The 14,734-nt window shown below is 53.2% G+C and overlaps 2 protein-coding genes across 3 annotated transcripts in view; one reads left to right on the top strand and one right to left on the bottom strand.

Annotated features, from left to right (window-relative positions):
- The window catches only part of OTOG (otogelin), an 86,673-nt gene extending 81,046 nt beyond the window's left edge, over positions 1 to 5,627 (bottom strand). The window contains 5 exon segments of the mRNA XM_034995092.1: positions 130 to 222; positions 1,160 to 1,235; positions 4,789 to 4,866; positions 4,934 to 4,964; positions 5,446 to 5,627. Of these exon segments, the coding sequence (XP_034850983.1) occupies positions 130 to 222; positions 1,160 to 1,235; positions 4,789 to 4,866; positions 4,934 to 4,964; positions 5,446 to 5,627 (460 nt within the window).
- Positions 5,628 to 8,262: 2,635 nt separating this feature from the next.
- USH1C (USH1 protein network component harmonin) overlaps positions 8,263 to 14,734 on the top strand; it is a 45,351-nt gene continuing 38,879 nt past the window's right edge. For both annotated transcript variants that reach the window (XM_034995015.1, XM_034995013.1), the window contains exon 1: positions 8,263 to 8,388. In XM_034995015.1, coding sequence (XP_034850906.1) covers positions 8,353 to 8,388 — 36 coding nt within the window. In that variant the 5' untranslated portion in view covers positions 8,263 to 8,352. The remainder of the gene's footprint in view (positions 8,389 to 14,734) is intronic.

The following is a 14,734-nucleotide window of genomic DNA, read 5'->3' on the forward strand; positions in this document are numbered from 1 at the left end:
GGGTCTCACACCAGAGGCTAGCAGGGCCACCCCCCGCCGCCGCCTCCCCAGCCCAGGACCCCCAGGCCTCAGGCCCACAAGCTTTCCCTGTACCCGCGGCCCCCGGGGTGGGACAGAGCTCAGACCCACCCATCTGGCAGCGTGGCCCGGTGGCATTGAAGCGTCTGCAGTCACAGAAGGCTGGGTACACACACTCGCCCCCGTTGAAGCAGGAGAACAAGTCTGCAGGGGAGACACGGATGGCGCCTCCCCATTGAGCCAAGCAGAACCTCAGGACACAGCGTCTTCCTCATGCCAGGGCACCAGACCCAGCCCTTCCAGAGCTACACGGAACTCAGATCCCCACCACAGGTAGCCCCAGCATTCCTCAGTAGTAGCCTAATTGCGGTCCAAGTAGGGTGCCTCAGACCTGGCTGCCTGGCTCCCTCCCTGATAGACAGGCAGCGTGGGGTCTCAGAGTACCTGTCCTCAGTATGCATCACGTGGCCCCCAGGCCAGCCCGACCTGGGCCTTCAGCAACCTCTGCTGAAATTTCCTGGCCGCCAGACAAGGCAGACTGTGAATACGGAGCATGTGGGGTGAGTAGGGAGACTGCCCAGAGATCTTCAAGGACCATTCTTCCTCACTGTTCCTTAAGCTAAGGGGAAGAGGCCTAAGCCTGACCCAGGGAGGGGGACATGCCTCACATTTAGAATACAGTAGACAGAAAGGCCACAGAGCACAGAGCACGAGAAGACAAAGTGGAGCAGAGTGTGGTGAGGGAAGGAGCCAAGATGCAAGAGAAGGGGCCATGGACACAGGACAGGGTGAGGGGAGAGGCCGCGGACACAGGACAGGGTGAGGGGAGAGGCCACGGACACAGGGTGAAGCAGAGGGAAAACAACCACTAAACAAGGAAGCCCAGTCTCACTGGTTCAGACAGAGTGAGAGGGAAAAGCCACAGGGCCATGGTCAAAAGAACAGGACACCAGAGAGGAAGCTCTCCTCAGCCAGGAAGGAGAAAGCAAAATAGAGTTGGAGGCCAGGGCTGGGGAAGGCAGAAAGAGACCCCTTGCAGGGCACAGAGATCACAGGAGGCCCCGAGGGAAGCCTGACCTGCCCTCACAGCTTCTCTGAGGGCCAGGGCCCTCCCATGGGCCACAGGGAGGGGGCCACTTACAAGATGGAGCACATTTGGCCCGATGGAGACGCCTTTCCCAGGAAGACATGGCCAAGGAGTCCAGGACTTCAGCCTCCTTTTAGAGACAGAAGGAAGAGAACTCGGTCAGGGAGGGACTTCCCAAAGGTTATGGCCCTTCCTGTCCGTCAGCTGGAAGAGGGAGGCCCCAGCCACTCCACCTGCCCAGGCCCACCTCTGAGAGGTCTGGGAGAATTTTCAGGCTTGCCCTAGAGGAGTGAAGGCTGGTTTTTACCCTCCAAAGTGGCATCTCGGTGACCTGAGCACATTCCCTCCCCTCCATGCTCCAATATCCCCTCAGCCTCCCCTCCCCCCCTTCCCTCCCTAGTACACTTTAGAGTCCCCCACAGCCCAAAACAAAACCCCCTTATCTGGAGAATAAATATGTTTCCTCCTCACCACAGAAACCACGCAAGGCAGGCCTAGGAAACAAAGGCAGCCCCTTGCCCCAAGGCAGGGGAGCATCTCACCCACCCCCCACCCCAACCTTCCTCAGAGGTCACCATCCACAGTCCTCAGAACTCAGCTCCACGCCAGGACTCTCCCTGATACCACAAATCTGAGGAGGACACAGGCAAAGTGAGCTGAGAAATCCTATCTTCCAGACCAGAAATCCCAACATGTGGTCTCTCCATATACAAACCATCTGAAATTAGAACTGTCCTGAACATCAGGTATGTCCAGTCACCACACAGCTAACTGACTTGGATACCTGACCTCTCGGGACCCTAGTCTGAGGTGGCTCATATCACCTGGGACTGGGGTCCATAGCACGACAAGCCCCTCCCCTCTCAGAGCCCCAGCCTCTGCATTTGTATAGCTTCCCAGTGTGAATGGGACAAAGTCCCAGGCCTCAGGGAGCTCGTGTTCTGTTCACAGGGCCAACAAGGCACCAACTACACTGTGGGTATGTCTCATGTGTCTTCCTCCCTCACTGTCATCTCTGCATCCTCAGGCAGAATCCCCAGCCTCCAGCCAAGGACTTGGAATGTGGAGAGGATTCAGAACCCTTGGTCCCTGGAGCCCAACCTCAGGTCTTTGCCCCTCCTTGGCAGGCCCAGTCTCTCCACCTCATCCCCGGGTGCTCACTGCCTCCCTTTTCACTGTCCTGCTGAGCCCTGGGAGGTCACTGGCCCCTCCTGGGCCTTGTCCCACTTTGGCCCCTGGTTCTTGGGTCCTCCCCAGCTCTCCTTACCCTGCATACCCAACCTGAGCCCCAGGAGTCAGGCTTCCCACCCTGGTTGTAATCGATCTCACAGGGCCTCAGAGACCATGGGAAAAAACGATCACTTTGCATCCCATAGGCCCCAAAGAGCTCTTAATGAAACCTAGTCTTTGTGTCTCTCCACTCCTCGCCCCCACCTCAGATGTGGCTTCTGAGATCGGTGTTAACGAGGGCAAGATAGCGCTGCAGAGTCAAGGCCATTTTCTGGAGAAATTTTTAAATCCTGCCCAAATGATTCGTCTTCAGTATAGATCAGAAGTTCTTAGTCATTTCAGTGCTAAGAACCTCTCTGATAATCGAGCAAAGCCTATTGACCCATTCTCAGAATAATGTTAATAAATACATAAAATAAAACATAAGGTGACAAAGGATATCTATTATATTGCAATATAGTTATGAAAATATTTTATAAAAATGCATGATTTAGTAATATTTGTGCTTATAACTACATTAAACAGCAAGATCTAGCAGCGGATCTTATCACTGCCAGTGTTTTGAGGTAGTGAGTATAAATGAGATCTAGAAATACTAACAAGTGTAAGGTGATATGACAATATCTGTGATTTCTCCTGGTGACCAGTCACAGACACTCCTACTGCTGTATTGGGGTTTGTAGCCTATTGGCATAATTAAAGGGAAGACTAAATTTCGTGAAATTGAGGTTCCTGTAAATAACAATGCATCCCCCCCCCCCCCCCGCCCCGGTCTATATCATCAGTTCTCTGGAGAATGGCTGTGTTCTGTAAGAATGTGGCAGCACTGAAATGAAGGTTGGTTAGCTGCTGGTCTGAGACCCTCACCCTTACAGATAAGATTATTCCAGGCAGAAGCCCTCAAAGGATCCTCAGGTTCACTTTCTAGCTGATGACCTCCTTCCCCCACACCTACTCCAGGGGCTTTAAAGGAAGTCCATTCCAACCCCTTATTTGATCTAAGGAGTAATGTGAGAAACCTACTGGGGTTTTCTGCTCCAGATGCTTCCCTAGGGGAAAGGGAGGGAAGCCTACCCTGGAATCCAGCAAGGAAGGAGTCCTGCCAGGGGAATGGGTCATTTTCCACCAAAACGCAGGGATTCCTGGAGGCCTGTGAGGCATTTATGTTGTGGGGCAACAGGCTGGCCCCACCAGTAGACCTTGTTTCACCTGCGTCCTGGGGGCCCCAACAGGTCACCCACCTACCTCGATTTCATCATATATAAAAAGAGTAACAGGGCGCCTGGGTGGCTCAGTCAGTTAAGCGTCCGACTCTTGATATCAGCTCAGGTCGTGATCTCAGGGTTGTGAGATGGAGCCCCATGATGGGCTGTCTGCTTCTCTCACTCTCCCTCTGCCCCTCCCCAACCTTCTCTCTCAAATAAATAAATAAATCTTTAAAAACAAACAAACATTTCTTTCAACTCAAACTTGCATCTGACTGTGATTCTAAAACTTGGGGCCTGGAAAAGTGGGCAAACAAGAAATAAAAAGCCTAGCTAATCTACCCCTTATAGAATAAGCATATCCTCCTCCTGCCTTGGGGTCTTCATACCTATTTCCAAAAGGCAGGTATTTGGGGCACATTGTTTTCTATTATAAATGATACTTCCCAACCTGCTGGCACAAGGAGCTGCCCAGAGCTGATCGCTGGGGCCAGGATGCATGAGTTGAGGCTCAGGATACTCTAGGGGATCTGGCTGTGGGTGGGTCGGTTTTGTAACATATCTGTAACATGTTGTAGAAAAGACAAAGTGCAGGACATGACTGGAAAGAGAACCCGAGTCACCTGATCCAGAAACCAAAGAAATCTGGCAAAGGCAGAAAGAAAACTACCACCTCTCCTGAAAGCAGGGAGGACCTCAGGAGGGTAGGCAACAGGGAATGGTGCAGACTCAGAGGGTAATAGTTTGGGGCTCTCCATCCCAACCAGCCCTTCCTCACAAAGCCCACCAAGTGGCCCCATTTTGTCTCTCCTCTCAAAGTACCCTTGCTGGAGCACTGCTCAAGGTATGGAGTGGGGCCTCTTATGGGGTTTTGTACCTTCCCAGACCAAGCAGGTAAGAGAGAACTCCATTCACCTAAACCCTCACCTTCATGCTTTCACCCCAGGGCATGGGAGAGTTCCGCTATGTCCTGATTGCATCGTAGTGCCCTCCTCCCCAAATAAAACAAAACAAAAATAAAACCAAACTGAACCGACTACGGGGTCCCAAGAGATTAGTTAAGTGGGAATACAAGTGTCCCATGAATTTGCATACTTCAGACATATACTAGGAACACTGGTCCCTTTCAAATAACTGCAGACACAACCTTCCTGCAACCTACAGAGCTCCCGGTCAGCCCCAGTCCCAGACAGAAACAAGCCCCCCCGCCCCCGCCCCGTGAAGCCCCCCTTCCAGGCCTCCTCTCACCTGGCTTCCCATGACTGTTGTAGCATCCTCTATGGCAAGGGTCACCTGCTGATGTCTGTGGCTAGATGAGAAAGAAGCCTAGCGTGGGGGAGGGGATAGGATAGGGGGAGGGGCCATGCATCCCCACCACCCCAAGTGCACCCACCCTCGGTGCTAAAACCCTGGGGTCATCCACACTAGAAATAAAGATGGGAGCCATGGGTGGGGCAGCCACAAGCTTGCACCTACTCACCTGGGATCCTGGGCTGGCTCAGGCTGCTGCAGTTCTGCATTGTCCTGGGGTGTGGATGCCGGGCCTGGGGAGGAGGATTGCTCTCCACTCAAGCCAGGCCTCCCTTTGTTGGGTCTTCCACCACCTGTGCCCCACCTGCTAGGAAGCTGCTTCTTCATCTCCCCATTCTCACTCCCTACATAGACTTCAATCCTTTCTCCTCCTTTCTGGTGACCTCTCCAACAGGGGTCTCCCTCTTTCCTCCTACTCTCTGTGCCCCAGTTCTCTCTAGCTCCCCACCTTCGATCTCTTCCACGCTGCCTAGCTTGGGACCCATTCCCCCGGCTGTCGTCGCTGGCCTCTTTTTCGTTCTGCGCCCCCTCGGGTCCTCTCCTTGGCTGTCGCCCTGCCCTCCCTCAAACCTCTTTTTCCTCCCTCTCTAGAACCTGCCCGGCTGGCCCGTTCCCCTAAACATTCCTCCAGCTCCCGGTCTCCCCTAGTCCACACCCCTCTCACCGAGAGACTGCACCCGCAGGGACTGGCCCGCCGGCTCACCCCCGGGCAGCCAGACACAGGCCAGAATCAGGCAGAGCGCCGGTGTGGGGGCACGCGGGGCCGGGGACCCCATGGGGCTCACGGAAACTGGGAAGCCTGGGCTCAGGGCCGGGGGCCCGAGTGCTTGTCCCTGTGGCCGCAGGGTCACACCTCCACTCTGCGGCCGCGGTCCCTTTGGCTCTCTGGCCCGGGCTCCCTCGGCCCCTCCTCCCAGGCGCTTGGCTCCTCCCCGAGCTAGGGTGACAGGACTGCCCAGCTCATTACCATAACTTAGGCGCCGGAGCATGGCCCAGCCTTTGCCCCTCTCAACCTGTGCCGCCCCTCCCCAGAGGGGCTGGATTCAGATCACTGGGCCCTAAGTACCCTGGGGGAGCAACGAGGTAGACAGTGCAGCCCCCAACATCCCTCACTCCTCAAAGATCCCCAACTTAGAAGCCTGGGTCTTGGAAGGCCCTTCCACCAGACACCCAAGATGCTTGTGTGAGTCTGGCCTTCCACTCTCCTTTCACAGAGGCCCTGGGACATGCCACTCAGTGGTCAGTTGTCAGTGGCAGAACCAAGGCTTAAGTCTGCAGAATCCTGGTCTGTGCTCCCACCACTGAGCACTACAGCTTCTGGGGCCCCAAGGCCCTACTCTACCCCCGGTTTTGAGCACCTCTAGGGAATGGACCATGACTTAGTCCTCTGCAAGTCCAGCACTAGTTCAGGCCCTGGCTCAAAAGTGTTGACTGAATGACAGAAGTGCGTCACACTCCCAAATTCCGGCTCCCCTCACGACCAGACTTTAACCACAACAGCAGCAAGAACAACAAAACAAACAACAACAACAAAACCAACCAACAAACAAAGACCACTTCAATTCTATGAACAAGATACACCCCCTGTCCAGGAGGAATGTTTTAATGCTGGAACCGTGGGCTTGGAAGCCTTGGGAACCTGTGCAGGATTCTCTCGGCCACTTAAGTGTTGGAACACCAACCGGATGCAAGCCTTGCAGATAATTATGAGATGATGATGATGATGATGGCGGTGGCCCCAGGAGACCCCTAGGCAGGGATATAGACTTAGAATGCATTCATTCATTCATCCATTCAACAAATTTGTTGAGCATCTATTTCTTACCACAGAGTGTTCTGGGAATATAGTGGTAGATAAAGCACACATCCCCACACAGAGTATTTGATATGCATCGATGAGAGGAAGGGGAGGGAGTCAAGGATGGAACCCTGGTTAGGGAATAGATGAAGGCAGGGGAAGCTTGAAAAGGAACATTCATGGGAGAGGAGAGCGAGGCCTCAGTGCTGTCCTCAAAACATTTAAAGGAGAGAGTCTGTGGGGGTGCTGGTCATGGAAAAGGATTGAGGTGGCCATGGACTGCATTCCCCTTTTAAGGCCATTTGCCACTCTGCCTGGATCCTAACTGTGATGTAACAGCCATATGACTTAGTAAAGAGATGTAGAGAATCAACAAAGAAAGCTGGAGGGGGGATATATTTTGAGTGTCTTTCCTGGACCTTTGAAAATCCCACAAGTCTTCCCCTTTTATCTCGACTTAACTAGTTAATACTAAGGTGAGAACATGGATAATATTTTAAGGTAAGAACCTTAAAGAACCTCCAGGAAGGATTTACATCCTAAACTAGGCAATAATTTAGCCCCAATAAAAATAAGTCTATTGGCAAAATTCCAGCTATTGGGGGATAAGATGAAAAGGAGGGGGGTCTTTAGGTGTTCCTGAAGTTAGTTGTAAGTGGTTCACTATTTTGGGTTGCTGTCCATCTCCCTGTCCCTTGTCCCCTGACATGGTGCAAACAGGTCAGGGCCCCACCCTGGGTTAAATCCAGGCACTAGCTCCATGATTGAAGGTCCCACTCTCTCCCATTCACACCTATTTTTATCATCCCTCTTCTGACCCCCTCTTCCCTCTCAGTCTGTCCCAGGCTTGATTCATCATTGTCTTCACACCCCAGCACTAGACCTAGGAGTTGAACAAATTCTGGTTGAATTCAATCAAATGAACCAAATGGGGTCTGGGCCCTGGGTAAATGTCAGCAGTAAATCAGGTTGTCCCTGCCAGGCCCTTCCACGCCTGTGTGTGTGTGTGTGTGTGTGTGTGTGTGTGTGTTTGGAGTGAGACTGGGCTAGGGAGGTGGGAGGGGGGGGAGTCGGTTCCGGAGGGACACTGCCTGCCACCCACTGGTTCAGGCTTCTGTGGATGTACGACACAGCCTCAAGGAATTCACAGATCAAAGATTTCTTCCGACTGGGAATAAGCCCATGGAGAAGGCCATTATAGAATGTACTCTGGAGGTGAGATGGCTGGCAGGGGGCGAAAGCCTCAGGAGCGCGCAAATGCGCCTCTATTTGTGCATCCATAGTTATCCCTACGCACCGTTGTGAGAATCTCGGGACCTCCTCAAAAAAGTATTCCGACCCCCACAAAAAAGCCTCAAACCTCCTGCCCACGCCTCCCGAGATCCTCTCCCTCAACCGCCTGTGTCTGGGGATCGTTCCAAAGGGAGCGCCCGCCTGGAGTCCAATCACCGCCACCCCACCACCACCACATACACGCACTCCAGGCCCTTTGCTCCGGCGTAGTCGGTGGGAGGCGACAAGCTTCAGTACCGGAGTCTCGGGCCTCCCAGCAGCCCCGCCCAGGCCCCGCCCCCACCGCTCCCAGGCCCCGCCCCCACCGCTCCCAGGCCCCGCGGACCTCCGCTGCGGTTCCTGCCGGCTTGGGGCGGCTGCGCATCCGAAGGGGCGAGTTGTGCAGCGACGCGGCTCGATCTGGCGCAGCCATGGACCGGAAGGTGGCTCGAGAATTCCGGCACAAGGTCAGAGCTGCTAGGGACCCCTCAAGCGTTCAGGACCCCGGAGTCCTGGCAGACTGGTGGGGGATGGACATACCCGGCGCCCCCCCCCCCCCCCCCCCCCCCCCCCCCGCCCCGTTCCAGCCCGGCCTTAGGCCTGTGAATGGACTGGGACCCCTGAGGGTTGTTTGGTTTCCAGCAGGGATCCCCAGTAAAATAAGGGTGGGGGCACTAGGACTCCAGGCGCAGTAACCCATAAACCGATCTTCAGAAAGTGTCCTTTCTCCTTCCGCCTTCCAGGGCTGGGACTTCTCTGGGGTTGGAACGCCTTCCTGCCTTGGCCTGAGACAGGACGCTTCTCTGACGTGCCTCACAGTGGGCAAATCCCAGCTCCTAGTGCCCCAAGCTCAGGGCTGTTGGAGCATATGGAGAGGGTATGGGACCGCGTCGGAGAGGTGGGGGTTGGTGGGAAGGGAAACTGGTGTCTCTCTCTGTCCTTTGACCTCAAAAAAAAAACCCAACAAGTTAGAAGCACTTTAGGGAGCCCCCGCTTCAGGGCATTTCTTAGGGCCTGAGAAGTAGCTGAGGAACTGGTGCTGACCCAGGGGGCAGTGGGAGGAAGGGAGGAAGTAGGGAGAGTCAGCCAGAGTCATCAGACAGAGCCACATCTCCCCTGGCGTGTCCCAATAAGGCACCTCAGGGATGGTCCAGGATTCTCAGAGGCCCTCACCGAAAGCTACTGGATTTCACCCAGGGCATTTCCAGAACTGTTTCCAGAGCTGTGCAGGAGCTACTGAGGCCCTGAGGCCAGAGAGGACCATTGGAGGTAACCCAGTGGACCTCCCCACCAGGACTCAGGATGCTTCAGAGCCCAAGGGTGAGGCCAGGGGTCTCTAGAGCTACCCACAGGCCGTGCCTGAGGGACAGGTGACTGGGTCCTCGACACCCTCACATTGCCCAGAGGGGCAGTGTCTTTAGACCGAGCCAAATTTCTTCTGAGGCCTGAGGGGGTAGAGCTCAGGTAGGCAGGGTCAGGGTGCTTAACCCCTCTCTCCCCACAGAGAGGCCCAGGGGAACCAGAATAGCCAGCCAATGTGGGGGGCACAGGAGCTAAGGACCAGGGGGCAGTAATTCACCTAATAAATGTATTTTGAGTACTCATTCTGTGCTAGAACTCATCTGTGTCCTCAAATTGCTGGCTGGGCAGGTGGGCGGCAGACCTCACACTAATAATTACCCATGGCTGGGTGCTGAGTGTTGGGGTCAAGGTTTGGTGGGGTACTAAGGGGGAAGCTCATACTGACTGAAGTTTCCTAAAAAAGAGGCCTTGGGTATTCTAAGAGTGAGAGAGAGCTGGAAGTTCAGCGGGAGTTTGGGCGCTGGCGAATAGCAAGGGGAGCACGAGACAGTATCCACCAGGGCATCCTGTTGCACAGGGAGGTGAGGAGAGAAATTTCAGCTGCTGAGGACATTTGGTGAGTGTAGATTTCAGACAACCCACTTTGAAGGAACACAACCTCCTGTCCCCTCCCCCAAGACTCAGGCTTGAATTTCAGTTTCCTGCCCCTGGGCAGAAAGTAACATCAGGTCCTCTTTTGCCTTTCCTCTATAGATACTAGTCTTTGCCTCTTTTTCGAGAATTACCTCTGGGGTCCCTGGTGTCTGCGCCCTGGAATTAGCCTCTGTTTCTCTTCTCCAGGCCCTGCAGGCTCCAACGGGCCTCAAGCCTCTGTGTTTCCACTGCCCTGCTCTTCCTCATCACAAGAGTCATTACCTATTAATGCCCCTGTGTGTGCAGGCGGGGCAGACACCAGGCTGGGCAAGGCCCCGGGCTGGACTTTGTGCCCTGCTGCTTCTGAGACAGCAGCAGCCTTGCCCTCCCAGGTTGAGATCATCTAGGAACTGGGGAGAGAGGACAAAGCAGCAGAGGATACAGATGGGAGCACACAGCCATACTGGGTGAAATTTACAGCTCCTGTTGATTGCTTTCTAGCTGTCCCTTGCTTAGCGTTGCAGAGCACATTTACCCATGGGGAATGGTTTGTAACCTAAATCTTTAGTTGTTGGAGGTAGCATGACAGGTGGCATACTGTCATGGAACATGCTATGTGGCCTTGAGCAAGTTATTCACCTCTCCATACCTCAGTTCTTTGATTTGTTAAATGAGGATAACAATAGTATTTAGCTAGTAAGGTTCTTGTGCGTGTTGGATGAGATCTACATGCGCGTAGGGAGTTTAAATAGACCCTGGCATTTAGAGAGTCCTCAACAAATCCCATTGTTGTTGTCTATTATCTGGGGTTAGGCAGAACTGGGGACAAATCTCAGCCCTGCCACTCACTGCCAGTGAGACCTTGGGCAAGTCATTTAATCTCTCTGAGCTCTCGTGTCCTCAGCTGTGAGATGAGCTTCAGAGTGCTTACCTCACTGGACCGTTAGGACTAAATAGGAAATCAAGGACTGGCTACTCTGGGCCTGTAGTAACTATTTGGTCCACAGCCCCCTGCACATACCTGCACAGCATCCTGTTGGAGGAGCCAGTAGGCTCCAGGCTGGTGAGTAGAGTCTGTTCCTCTGGACTGATGCAGTTTCTCAAGGACATCAGCAGCACTTGCAAGTTCTTCCCAGGAACAGCCTTGGGCCAGGATACCAAGGAGCAGGGAGGGGAGCATCAGAGACTAAGCCTCTTCCCTGAAGATCCAGATTTTCTAAAGAAGGCTCCCCCTCTGCTCACTGCACCTGCACGTTGCAGGAACTTGGTTACTCATTTGCTCAAAAAAGTTTTTATTGCCTGGTCAACAATCATGCATTTATGGATATCTGTAGTGTACCCTGGCCAAGGCCAGGCCCCTGAGGTGGGAAGAGGGGATAAATAAGGAGGTCAGAAAGAGCCCCTGCCTTCCAGTGTTTTGCTAATCATGCATGCATGCATGTAATAAACGTTGACTGAGCTCCTAATATATGCCCAACAGTACTGTAACCATTGAGTAATAAAGTCCCTGGCTCCTTAGTGGGGAAGACAGACAGTTAACAAGTAAACCAGCTCAAGTATCATAGAACACAAAGTAGTGACAAATGCTATGAAAAAATAAACTGGGGTGAGAGGAGAGAGAGCAACCAGATGGTAGTCAGGAAGGTCTCTCTGAAGAGGTGATATTTGAACAGACATCCAGAAAGAAGTGAGGGAAAGAGCCATGGGAATATATATGGAAGAACATTCCAAGAAGAGGGAACAATAAGGCCCTGCCTTAGGAACAGCAGATACGATGGTGTTTCTGAGAGGAATTATGGATTGAAGAGTAATGGGGGATGGATGAGAGTGGGGTGGGGGCCTCGAAGGCCTTGGTCAGGACTTTGGGTTCTTAGAGTGATGGGAAGCCAGCATTTATTTATTTATTTTTAAAGATTTTATTTATTTGACAGAGACACAGCGAGAGAGGGAACACAAGCAGGGGGAGTGGGAAAGGGAGAAGCAGGCTTCCCGCTGAGCAGGGAGCCTGATGCAGGGCTTGATCCCAGGACCCCGGGATCATGACCTGAGCTGAAGGCAGACGCTCAACGACTGAGGCACCCAGGCGCCCCAGGAAGCCTACATTTAAAAGGGACTGTTCCGAGTGCTGGTAGAGAGCAGACTGAGGGGACCAGGAGCAGAAGGTGGACCCCAGACAGGAGGCTCCTGCGGCAGCCCAGGCCAGAGATAGGGGCTTAGACTAGCATGAGGAGTAGTCAGACCCAGAACTCAAGAAAAGGTAGATCTGACGGGCTCTGCTCATGGTCAGCTGTGGGTGTGGAGAGAGAGGCATCAAGAGGGAGTCTACATTTTGGGAGGAGCAGGTTGGTGGGGACAAGAAGGGAGATGGCGGAAACCAAGAGCTCCATTTTGAATGTTTTATGTTTGAGATGCCTGTTCAACCATTAAGCAGAGAGGTGACTAAGAAGCCGGTAGCTGTGGGAGTCTGAAGATGGTGGGGAGAGATCTATGTTGGAGCCTCAGAGAGTTCTTGAGGAATAAATGGTAGTCAACCCCCCAGACTGATGAGGTCACTTAGGGACATGGTGCAGATGAAGAGAAGGCCCAGGACAGAGCCAGAGCACCCCAACCTTTAGAGGAGAGAACGAGGAGAAGGAACAGCAGTGAGGTAGGAGAAGCAGGGGAAGGAGGGCATGATCAGCTGTGCTAAGCACTGGGTCAAATGCCACCAACTAGCTAGCAGGACACAGGTGTCTTGAAAAGATGAAGAATAATAAAACAAGAGTCAAATATACCCAGTACTACCCAGGATGCATGCTGTGAAGGCCCGGGAGGAAGTGTGGCTGGATCCATTCATCCCACCAACATTTATGAGGGCCCAGGGTCAGCCAGCTGCTAAGAATATAGAATCTGTATTCATTTATTCTCACTCACTCATTTAGTTAAATAAAATTAAAAAACACTGAGAACTTACTATTTGCCAGGCATTGTGCCAAGCATTTAATGATTATTAAGTCAAGGAATAATTAAAAAAACAATGCTTAATCGCTCAGAGAAGGATGAAAGCTTATGAAACAGGTACTTTTATCCCCGTTTTACAGATGAGGAAAATGAAGCAGAGAGAAGTGCAGACCCAGGTGGGGAAGGGGCTTGTTGGCCTCGCCCGGCGCACTCCTGCCAGGCCTGGGTCTGGGCCACACACAGATGAGGGGGCAGACGGGAGGGTAAAGAGAGAACGTACAACACAGCTTGGCAAGTGCCGTGGCAGAGGTGGGAACAAAGTGGTGTCATCTGCACAGAGAACGACAGGACAGGCATTGTGGGGGAGCGCGAGGGAAGGCTTGACCAAGGAGAGCTGATGTTTGAGGTGTCTTGAAGGTGGAGGCAGAGCTCACAGAGAGAAAATGCTGCCGGCGCCACCAGCAAGAGCCAGTGTTTCACACCAGCCAGGGTCGAGGCAGCATGCGGCTCAGCCAAACGGGAAACTGAAGAGAGTTTTAGGAAGGGCAGGGACACAGGAGCCAGCAAGGTGTGGTAACGGGGCCTGGGGGGTGCAGAGGAGGCCAGGTGCTCCCAACGGGGCAAAGGAAGTTGGGGGGGGGCAGCCATGGCTGCCCAGAGAAGCTCAGACCTGCGTGTAAGATGATCCAGCAGAGAGCGAGCTGGGGAGTCAGAGCCCATTTCCTTTCTCCTCAGGCCCTCTCACCCCCGGCCGGGTGTCAGAGGGCAGGGAGCCCAGGCAAAGCCTCCTGGGAGGCAGGGCAGCACGGAGAAGGCTGCAGAGTGGGTCTGGGGGCACAGAGGAAGAAATGCAGCACACATTTCCTAGCCCTGGAAATCTTGGAGCCCTGGGCACTGTCCGAAGTACTTTGTATCTATTCACTTATTTAATCCCCACAACAGCTTGAGGAGGGCAGATGTTCCTCGGGTGGAACAACATGCATTATTTAATTTGTTCTTGCTTGCTTTCTCGCTGGCTGGCTGGGTGCACACGTGGAGTTGTATTTGCATGAGCTGAATGTTGTTTGCTTCCCCCCGTGCGTGCGGCTGTCCTGAAGGGCCAGTCCAAATGGAGGAATGCTGGGAAACGAGGCTGGATAGGGCCCAAGGCTAAACCCAGAATTTGCCTCAAGTGCCCCAGACAAGGGGCCTGAACCCCCTCTCCCCCCACCATATAGACTGATAGCAGAGAGCCCACTCAGCCAGAGGATGCTGCTACGGGATGGAGGGGATCAGACACAAGGGGGGCTGGGAAGGAGGGATTGAGATGATGAAGTCTTTATAGGTGGTAGGCTCCTTTAGGGTTTCTGTACCCATATCAAGAGAGATCCAAGAAAAAGAAAAAAAAATTTTTTTTTTAAGATTTTATTTATTTATTTGAGAGAGAGAGAGCACGAGTGGGGGCAGGGGGCAGGTTGGACTGGGGGCTCCATCCCAGGACCCCGGGATCATGACCTGAGCCAAAGGCAGATGCTTAAACCGACTAAGCCACCAGGTGCCCTGAAAAGGAAAAGCTTCTTAAATCTAATTAGAAAAAGAAGACACAGCGTCTTGCACACAGTAGGTGCTCGATAAATGTGTATTAGACAAACGCATACAAAAAGTTCTATCTGGTAAGTGGATACTATGTGGTGGTTAGGAAAAAGGCAGAGGTTTTGGAGTCCGCGGGCATGAGTTGGAGTCTCCGCTCTGCTGCTTCTTCGGGCCCCTCTTTCCTCATCTGTCAGGTGGGGATGATACTATCCATGCACGTCAGAGGTTTGTTGGAAGGTTAAAGATAATTCACGTCAAGTTCCTCAGACACGGTTGGCAGTCAGTAAGCGAGAGTATGGCCTGAATGAGCGAACAAGGAGCAGTCCAAGGACCGGCTTCAGGGAGCCCCTGCTCTAGGGTGCTTTG

Source organism: Mirounga leonina, unplaced genomic scaffold, assembly GCF_011800145.1.
Source record: "Mirounga leonina isolate KUSES-001 unplaced genomic scaffold, KU_Mleo_1.0 Mir_92, whole genome shotgun sequence".
Classification (NCBI taxonomy): Eukaryota; Metazoa; Chordata; class Mammalia; order Carnivora; family Phocidae; genus Mirounga; species Mirounga leonina.